The 10,512-nt window shown below is 45.8% G+C and overlaps 1 protein-coding gene across 1 annotated transcript; it reads right to left on the reverse strand.

Moving 5' to 3' along the window:
* Positions 1-793: 793 nt before the first annotated feature.
* Positions 794-10,439, reverse strand: TDRD6 (tudor domain containing 6). The gene is made up of 5 exons (XM_050315322.1): positions 3,833-10,439; positions 3,286-3,404; positions 2,194-2,283; positions 1,728-1,785; positions 794-955 (listed from the first exon to the last, which is right to left on the reverse strand). Exons 1-5 carry the CDS (start codon positions 10,437-10,439, stop codon positions 894-896), a joined length of 6,936 nt encoding a protein of 2,311 aa, XP_050171279.1. The 3' UTR covers positions 794-893.
* Positions 10,440-10,512: the final 73 nt, after the last annotated feature.

Genomic DNA, 10,512 nt, shown 5'->3' on the forward strand with positions numbered 1-10,512 from the left:
GCTGCAGGTTAAGTCCTAACGCTGCTGTACCTGTGTAGCAGCAACACCATGCAATTGGGTCATCTTCATATTTATTGGAAAAGCTTCATCTTTCATTAGTAGAATTGGAATAACTTCAATTACTTACGTGCAGTAATGTTTCTAATTATTCACCATAGCTCACAGTGCTCTAGAGAGCTGGTTATGGTCAGAACAGAACTAGGGACTGCAGAACTGCACCCACACAGCATTTGAGCTTATGCATAGGGAACAGACACAAGTGAGTAACAAAAAACACATTAACAAACCAGTATATGTCAGCCAAAGCTTTATTCCACCTTCTTCCATTGCTTTAGAACAGAACCAAATGCAACCCAAAACAACTATTCCCCAATGGAGGAAAAAAACCCCGAGACTTAGCCCCCCACCACACCCCTGCAAAAATACCCTCAATATTTTCTTCTTTTGAGGAAAACCCGCCTGTAACAATGTAACTTTTGCTTTCCAAAAACAAACATCAGCAAGCAGTGCTGTACAACTAAATAGCATATACAGAAACTCATAAGCCTTTTTTCAACAACCCCCCACCTCAGTACAAGAACTCGATACAAGTCAGTGCACCCACATGCAATAAAAAATGCCAGTCAAGAGGCAAAATTTAAGTAAAGAAAATACAGTTATGAGAAACAAGCTAACAATAACAGTCTACCAAGTACAGCTATAAGAAAACAAGCTGTCAATAAGTCTATCATCAACAATTCCTTGACAGGGAAGTGCAGTAGTGACAGGCATTTGGTCAGTTAGGTAGAAAAAAACCCCTCAATGCTTTGCTTGTATTCTTGTTCCCATGAACATAGGAGTGTTTGGTATACAGGCACTTATTCAGTTTCGTGTGGCGAACATGTCACTTGGTTTCAGCAATGCTGGAGGACATGAGTATCTTCAACTAAATCACAACTGCAGCCAGTTTGCTTTTCTAGAGGGAATAAACACAGAGCAGACACAACAAGACGTGTCTATAAATGTATATAAATGCATTATCATCCAAAGTCACAGCTCTGCAGGGCTTCAGACTAAATATTATCAACATATTGGACCATATTAGAAGACTATACTTATAAAAAGATGAAAGAGCAAACCGGCCCAAAAGTTATGAGCTGTCAGATTGCAGTTATGAGTTCAAGCCACTCCATCCCTCACTGGGCTTGGCATCCACCACTGCAGGAGTTTTTGCATCCTGTGGATCAAGTACCTTCTACTCAAACTGCCTTTGCAGGCAGTGGCACACACGTGCAGCAAGATCCAGCTTTGTGACGTGGCTGCACCACCTTAGCTCTCAATCCCAAACTAAATGCTTGGTAGAGTCTGCCTAGCAGTCACTCACCCTGCCTCAGAAACATGAGCAAAAACACCATGCTAATGGCAGATGTTCGAAACCCTACCAAAAATTACAGCTTGGGTGAACCATCCAAGAACCAGCTTTTCCAGGAGGCTCAATCCATCAGGTGAATAAATAACTATTACACTGGTTTCCAATCCAGACAGAGTAGCAGCTCTCATGGCATGCAGTCACCCCTAAACTGACAGCACATAAGCTAATGCTACTAAGAAAATCCCAACATTATCAAATACATAAATTCAAATTAGTGTTTTAACTGTACTTTCTAAAATAAAGCACCTTCTAGAAAATTAGAAAGCATCTCAACATCAAACACACAACCCATTTGGGAGGTTTAAGGTAAACTTACCATGAAGTAAGGGCTCCTCTGGTAAGGACTGGAAGTTCTCTGTTGCAGGGGTTAATGCCTGTATAAAAAGGGATCCTCTTAGGAAGCTGGCACTATTGCTAAGATTTCCATTAAGGTGCTTCCTTTAATACTAGACTTTTTACATCACCACTACTGGACTCCTATTTACCACTCTTTCCCCCCCTTATAACTCACTATATTAGGTCTTCTGCCCAATTTTCACTTTGATTCAAAAACTGCATGTGAAGAATGAACTGGAAATTCATTCTGTTATCACCACAGCATGGCTGATGACCTGAGCTTTGGGTTCTAGACGTGAGTTTTTCACGCTAGGTACTTCATGAAGAACACTGGTGAAAGCTTTACTAATTACTTTCCTAATTACTTCATAATAGAAGTGTTTTTCACAATTTACCAGTTAGTTAGCACCCTTTCTGAAAGCCAGTCCACTACTGCACTGCCATACCTCGGGTGATCTGCAAGCCGAGTCAGGAATACCATTCCAGACATTCTCAGGATCCACAATCTCCTCGCTGCCACTGGAGAGATTCAAGACCTGCAGAGAGGGAGCCAAAGTCTATCTAGCACAGCAGCAGTACACTCAGCAAATAAAACACTGCAGTGGGAAAACACAATTGAGGACTCCCTGCCTTTAGAAAGTTTTGAGAAGTCTGGATCTTGCAAGGAAGAGCAAGTTAATCTCTAAAAAACCTGAATATAACTACTGAATGTGCTCAAGGCCCTTCTGGACTTCTAAGCTAAGTATAGTGAGAAACAAAGGCTGGAAAATACCAACTAGATCAGAACCAGAAAGAAGCTGGTGAAATAGTAATACATAAATAGACACTGGCACTCATCTGAATACAGAGGAGGTTAGTTTTAGATACCCAAGGGATCTACTAGCAAAAGCGCTGGCTTCCACAATCTCAGGCATTCAGTCTTCCAAAAGGTTGCTTTTCTGTAAAGATCTTTTGGATTTGCAACCTTAAATTGTAACTTAAAGGTCATTTTATCCAAGTATAACGTCTGTGGTGTGTGTACATAGACACGCATGCCCCTTGAACTGAAGGAAGGCTTCTTATTCATCCCACAGCTTAAAGAGCAGTAGAACAAGGCAGCTCAAAAGGTTATTCCCTACTGTTAAAGTTAACTCACCACCCACTAATGCAGTACACATTTCACTGAAGCAGGAATAGTCTTGAAACTATGCTGTAAGTAATAATGCATTAAGTTGCTTCCTAAAGTTCTATTGTTCTAGCACTAATTACTCAAAACACCCGTAAAATAGGTTTCATGAGCATTTAATGGTAAAACAGCTCCACAGCAGAACATTAACTCGCAGGCCAGATAGAACCACACATATGAGTGTGCATCTCAATCTGGAGCCACCTCCTTCAATATTCCCAGTCAATATAAGGGAATAAGGTGCAAAGGGAATATCAAGCATTGGCACGTAGCGTCCAACTCTTTTTGAGACACTTCTATTTCTATGTAGCCTACTATAAAGTGGAAGGACCAGATCTTAAGAACGCAGAAAGAGTATTCGAACCATACTTACCCTAGTACCTTTTTCAGATATCTCCAAAATGCGAGCCTCACACCACTGGAGAGAGGTCCATACTACACATTTGGAACCAACAGCAAAGCCCTTCAGATTACAAGGATAGTCAGGGTGTGCTACAAGAAATGATGACATATCAATGAAGGAGGAAGGAAAAAAACCCCACATAAAGCCCCCAAAAAATCACCCCTCAAAAAACCTCAGATGCCTCACAATACTGCTCCCCTGCCCTCCAAACTACTTACTTGATATTTGAAAGTTAACATTTGTCATCCTGAACAGCCTTGCAAAAGCATTTAATTTTCAGAAATAGATTTCGAATCAAAAGCGTTAATCTCTCCAGGTAAGATTAGCTGCTGTTACACTGTCACATTAAACATGAGATACTACACTTAGTCTGCTGTCCTTAACCCATCAAAGCATACTGACATTAACGCTAATATGTTATTAGGAAATAAAAATTAGGTTTCTACGAAAAGCTATTCTTATGTCTGAGTGGGCACAACGTTTTGATTATTTAACTTCTCAAAATCAGGTAATTTACCTGCACTGCAGTCAGCCAAGTTCTCATTTTGCTTTTCTTCTTCTTCATCCCTGGACTTACAGCCTGAAGACTGCACATGCATATTTCCACAGTCTTTAAACGAGTCAGTCAAGTCTTGTTCCATCCACTCTTCCACACAGTCATCCTGCTGCTCCTGCCACCCCTTACGTTTCTTAACTTTGTAGTCACATGATTTTACAGGGAAAACAGGCCTCTGATCCACTGAGTCTTTTGTGAGAAATGAAAGTTGACTTCCACTATTTGCAGAACTCTGCAGCACAGCATGTTCCAACTCTAGAAAGTCCTCCTCCCTGTCTTCCTGAGAAGGCTGGACATCAGGCAGCACCAGTTCCAGAAAATGCCCCAACTTGGCACCTACCATTGACTGCTTGTCATGGGTCTTCAGGTCCAGTTCTTTCTCAGGTCTATCACCAGATGATGACAGCCTTAGGGGAGGAGGGTCTGCTTCCATCCACTCACCTAGTAGATCTTCTGCCTGATGAATTCCAGACAAATTTCCTTTCAGTTTCTTTGGGTTCCCTCCCAAAGAAGGCTGAACATCAGGCGGAATTTGCTCTACTGACTTCTTTCCATCACTGACTGAAGGCACCAGGTTTTCTTTCTCATTAAGTAATGTTAAAATTTCAAGAAAGTTCAGAGCTGCCAACTCCCCTGTCTCCTCGCTACCAGCTGGTAGCTCCAGCAATTCCTGTTCCAACACTCTCTCCCTCACTTCACTGCCTGATGCTGTCTGCATTTCAAGTGACTTTGTTTCCAGGGCTTCCTTTGTTTCTTCACTGAAGGAGGACTTGGCTGAAAGTGCCTCTAGATCCAGCAGGAACTCTTTTAGATCATCATACGAATAGTGCATTTCTAATGGATCCAGTTCCACTAACGTTCCATCTCTGGAAGACGGCTGTGCCTGGACCACTGGCAATTGCTGCAGCTCTTCTGGTTTGTTTCCTAGAAAGAGGCTGGCTGCTGAAGCACTGCCTGTCAGTTCTGCTTGCTGCTCAGCATCCTCTCCAAACAGTACTTCAGACAGTTCTTGCTCTGAAGCTGTCATTTCACCCCTGGAAATATGAGGGCTGCAGCATCTCATTGGTTCTAGTAACATACTGCTACCACTATCGCCTTCAGACAGAGGTATCTCTTTATCAAAACTGTTCTGATGCTCTGGTGTTTCATAGCCATCATCAGCATTCCCACTGGCAGCTCCCACTGACACATTTGCTTCTGCAGCTTCTAAGCACTCCGAAGTTACACCCAGGAAAGGTTCAGAACAAAGCAAAGCGCTTCCTTTCTGAGCTAATCCACAAACAGCAGTAGTTTCTCTTTCAATACAAAGACCCATATCGCTGTTTGAACTTCTGTTTTCCTTTAAGAGGTTGTCAAGACTTGAGAAAGCACTGTCACCAGTCCCTTTATTAGCCTTCCAAAAAGGCTTCATTGCTTCATTAATACTATTGCCAGAAGCTTCCAGCTTGACAACACACAGAGGAACTTCAGAATCTTTATCTTTCCAAATTTCTACTACTTCAGCTTCTAATACAAGGTCTGCAGTCATGTTATAAAACTTCTGATGTGCTTCACTAAGCCATGAGCCCTCTGAGGGACTGAAACCTGACAGACAGCAAGCAAATGCTTGACCAGGTACTCTGAGCAGTTCACATGGAATCTGTCGGACCATCTCCAAGCCAACAGCTTCCTGGCTTCCATAATCCACATGTTGAACAACTACACTGTCACCTTTTACACTGCTGATCTGAGCTCTGTAGAACCATCCATCTTGACTGTATTTTGCTAGACAAATATGACCACTTTTAATACAAGACATTCTGCCATCATTCAAAGAGCTCAGTCCAAGCTTTTCAGCTTCCTCTATTTTTTGGTCAATGTAGCTCAACTGTTCTGTATCAGCACTGTGACACCAGAAGTATTCTGGGCCATTTACCACCGTGACATAAATTTTTAATGTCTGACCTGCCTCTGGAAACTTCCATATAAATGATTTACAATCACAGGAAATCTCATTTGGTGTCTGAGGAGGCAAAGGCTCATGTGCAGTTATCATGTTCTCTCTTTTATCAGTTTTTTCAGTTGAACAAGATCTCTCTGTACTTGCAAGATCATTAGGTAAATCCACTGTTATTACACCTTGATGGTCACTAAGAATAACTTCCCATTTATCCTCAACCTTCTCTACAAATTCACATGACAGCAGGATTTCACTTGTTCTCTTGGTGAAGTAAAGCACTGCTTTCTCCGCCCAGTCTGTATTTTTTTTGCATTTAAGTCCACCTAGGAAGCAGTGAATGCTTATTGCTGGAATAGATGACAAGGCCTCAGGGAGCCTGCGTGCTTGATGAACACCAATTACTGAAGTATCACCATAATCAATATAATGTACCCTCATCGAATTGTCAGAAGTCTTCTCTTTTACTACAGCTCTATACCACAGGCTGTCTTCTGAATAAACAGCACTGATTAAGTCTCCTGCTTGGAAAAGTTCTCCACAAGGGTTCTTTGCTTGTGTCCCACTGTTTAAACTTTCCAAAATGCTGTTAAGCTGAACCTCATCACTCCCTAGCTGAACATAAAAATCCAGTGGATCATTGATATAAGACACATACACTAACGTTTTAAGAGCTGGCACTATATTCTGTTGTGGTAGATCAGACACATTTTTAAGCATTACACACCTGCCCTCAGCACCAGATTTATTATCTGACAGTGCATCCATCTGGACAGAGAGCAGAGACTCCTTCCCTGCTTTATTTAACAAACCAGCATCCTTTTTACTGCTAAGCATTTCATCAGATTCTAGTAATCCAGCTGCCAGACCTCCCTTGCTAGAGGGCTGGAAAAGGTTTACATCTTCTTCGAAGTGCCTTTTGCTCCCTTGTCCTCCCTGAGCTTCAGATCCATATTTCTGTCTTTCAAGAGGCCTCTCTGCATTTAAAGGGGACACTGCAGTGTCATTCACATCTGCATTTCTAGAGCACCTAGTCTCACCTTCTACATGACTACACAGTCTTGTGTTGTTTAGGCTTAGCTCCTTCAGTTTTGTATTAATTTGAGTATTACTATCAAACAACTCAACCAGCAGTGTATTATCAGAGTCCTTTGCTACTACTATTGCTTTTAATCGCCTTTCTAGGACAGCTTCCTTAAACCATGTTGCAGCTTCTTTGGAAACAGAAGATACATCAGATATGGAACACTTTATGGCCTGCATTGGCACAAGCAGGATATCAGAAGCATCACTGGGTAAAGGAAGCAGATCATCTTTCTCTATGGTCTCTGTGTTCCCAAAATCCACAAAGAAGACTTTTGCCTTAGGTTGTGTTTCCATAATTACTCCCCTGTACCACTGACTGTCAGCATACTTTGCTAGGCACAAGCTCCCAGACTTTCTCAAGGTTCCTGTGCTGGTCATTGTTTCACACAGGTGACTGATGTTATCAGCCAACTGTGCTAAGGTATCTGCACATCTTTCAAGCTGGCAGTAAAACGTCCACGGATCCTCAACGTGTGTAATATAAACTTCTTCCTCGCTCCCAATTTTGATACCGTGACTAGAATAATAGTAAGAATGAAGCTGAACCAAGGATGCCAGATGCTTTTGGGGAAATAAAGGTCTGGCTACACCTCTCTCAGTCAGAAATTGGCAAGCACTCTGAAAAGGTGTGATTAAATCTACAATGTTAAACAGGTCCCTATTTATTGAAGCCAAGGCAAATATTGTACACTTCAGTTCCATTTCAGATGACGAACTAACAACAAACTGCTGAAAAGTATTAATCGCTTCTTCTTCCCAAGTGAAAGGATTCTCCCCATTGGGTTGGATTAAATTGTAAAGGCTGCACCTGAAAGCCTGAGCCTCCAACCTAAGGAAGCGCTCATGAATTGCACGGAGGTTTGACAGGCACACCTGCTCTCTGTTGCCATAGTCAACATAGACGACTTCTACTTTTTCTGCACAAAGTGCTTCACTAACAATTAAAGCCCTGTACCATTTCTTATCCTCTGAGTACTGGGCTAAACACACAAGATCTGGCCAAATATGTGGCTGGGATGAATTCTTACAGTGCTCCTGAATTTCATCCATTAGTAACTCAAGGTCACGGCTATTTCTGCTCAACTGACACCAGAAAAAACTAGGATTTTCAACGTATGACAAAATAACACTAACGGTACTTCCCACTTCTAAGTGGCCTCCACAAGAATAACCTGGCTTAATTTCCACGTAATTCTGTCTCAAAGACATGTGCAGGTTTCCCTTGCCCTTATATTCCTGAACAGGAAGAGATTCACTACTTTTAGAACTGTGAATGGTTGCAACAGGGCTCTCTCTGACCATCACAGTGATGTCAGGATCAAGTGCTCTATCATTGCTCTTTAGAGCAGACTCTTCTCTGAGCCTCTTCTCTGCATTTATTTGTTTTTCCTCAGCACTACTTGCTAGGAAAGAGGCCTGTGTCACAGCCTTTTCATCTGAATTCTGGAGTGCCTTGGGTATTTCACACCTCTGGCATTCAGCATAACCTCCCTGGGCCATGAGTTTACTTACTCTTTTCTCTCCTAACTGGGTCTGGTCAAAAATTTCAACCATGTATTTGTCACCCTTCAAACTCAAAAACCAAACCTTCAGTGCCTTGTCCAGCACAATCTCCCTGAATGCAGACACAGAAGCTTCACTCCAACTCCCACCCAGAGGGGAGACACCCGCCAAACAACACTTCAGAGCTAGAGCAGGCAGTTCCCTGAACCGAGGGAGCAGCTCCTTCACTGCACACCGATCCACGGTTTCCGTACTGCCCCTGTCCACCAGCTGTATTTCCACCCCACTGTCCAGCACCCTGGTGACCATCGCTCGATAAAAGCCACCCTCGTTCCCACTGGCACAACAAAGGGCTCCAGGGTGTGGGTCCCACCCAGCACCATCCAGCTTTGTAGCATGGGAATAGAAATTCCACATGCACTGCCTCAGCTGCCTGAAGAGCTGCTGATGCTCATGGACCTGCAGCCAGAACTCAGATGGATCTCGGAGGTAGGAGACCTGTGCACTGTAGAACACACAGGTCTTCAGCTGTACACCAGGTACAGCAGCAGAGCCCAAATCTTTGTGTGTTAAAACAGGAAGTGCTTCTGATGGCAATTCCAGTTCTCCAGCTGAGGATTCTTCTACTTCCAGCTGCTCACAAGCCTCAGTTTGGCTAACCTGCTTACAACTGCTGACCAGGCAGCAAGCCTGAGACCCGAAAAGATGGTTCAAGTTGACGTTGTTTTCCCCATACAGGGTCACATAATAGAGATGCTCAAAGGAGTTAAAGGCGTTGATGTGAGCACTCACTCCTCTGCCTTGCACCAGCGCTTTCAGCACATCGATCTGCGACGAGGACCAGCCACAGCCCCCATCCGAAACACCCTGAAGAGCACACATGTAAGTCACCACAGGCATCCGAAAACACTCGGCAGGCAAATGGCGCAGGTTAGCTCTGGTGACAGTCTCCTTCCTGCCATAGTCCACAAAGATCACAACAGCTGCCTGCTGGTCCTGCTCCCCTGCAATGAGCTCCAGCAGAAGGCCACGGTACCACTGGCCATCCATGCCACGGGCGGCACAGGGTGAGCCCACTTTGGGCAACAAATCCTGCTCCCACTGGTCGTAGATATGGCACATGGTATCAGAAAGGCAACGGATCTCCTGGGACAGGCATTGCAACTGGCAGTAGATGTGGTGTGGGTCGGAGACATGGGTCACTAGGACAGGCTCTGTCACACCCAGCTGAAGCTGTGGGTAGAAGTAATCCAAGGCAGGTGACAGGGGCCAATCCGAGAGCAGCACGTGGAGGAGCTGAGGCACTGCAAAAGCTCCAAGGGAACACGTCGAGGGCTGCTGCTGCTGCCAGAGCTGCTTCTTTAGGTGGCCAAAAGGCAGGCAGCGCCTGAGCACCTGGCAGAACCAGACAGGAGAGACCTGCCTGGCCAAGCCCAGCTGCCGCATCTGAGCCACGAGCTGGGGCAGCTCAAGCACGATGAGCTGCGGGGACATCACCTCCTGCACCACACCAGACACCTCCTTGCCGTGCAGGAAGCTGAGGAACTCCATCGCCTCCACCGTCCACTTGGAGACCGGCGAGTCCCCGCAGCCCGGGCCCTCGGGGGCTTGGGAGGGCATGACATTGGCCACGACACAGCCCAGCACCTCCGGGGGCAGCTGGAACAGCTCCGGGCAGCCCCGCGCCAGGTAATAGGCAGACGTGGCCACCACGGACCCCTCGTCCAGCAGGAACACGCGGTACCCCTGGGCGCTGCAACTCACCACGCAGCAGCGGTACCAGAGCCCCAGCACCTCCACGAGCCCCACCTCACCAGGGCACAGCCCGACGCCGCCGGCCGCCTGCCCGCCGGGCCCGGGGCGGGCCGCCAGGCGCGGCCCCGCCGCCGCCTGCACCTCGCGGTGGAGGCGGGCGTAGTCGGCCTTGCGCTCGCCCAGCAGCCCCCAGAGCCTCAGGACGGGCAGGTCGGGGCGCAGCCCCACGGCGCGGACGCGCAGGGTGACGGCGTCGCCGCGGCCGAGCGGGCCCGGCCCGGCGCTCATGGCGGGCCCGCGAGCGCCCATCGCGCCCACGAGGCGAGTGACCCGCCCTCGTTCCCGGGCCCCGGCCTTATGT

Source organism: Myiozetetes cayanensis, unplaced genomic scaffold (genome assembly GCF_022539395.1).
Source record: "Myiozetetes cayanensis isolate MyiCay16 unplaced genomic scaffold, myiCay2020 scf2-11, whole genome shotgun sequence".
Lineage (NCBI taxonomy): Eukaryota > Metazoa > Chordata > Aves > Passeriformes > Tyrannidae > Myiozetetes > Myiozetetes cayanensis.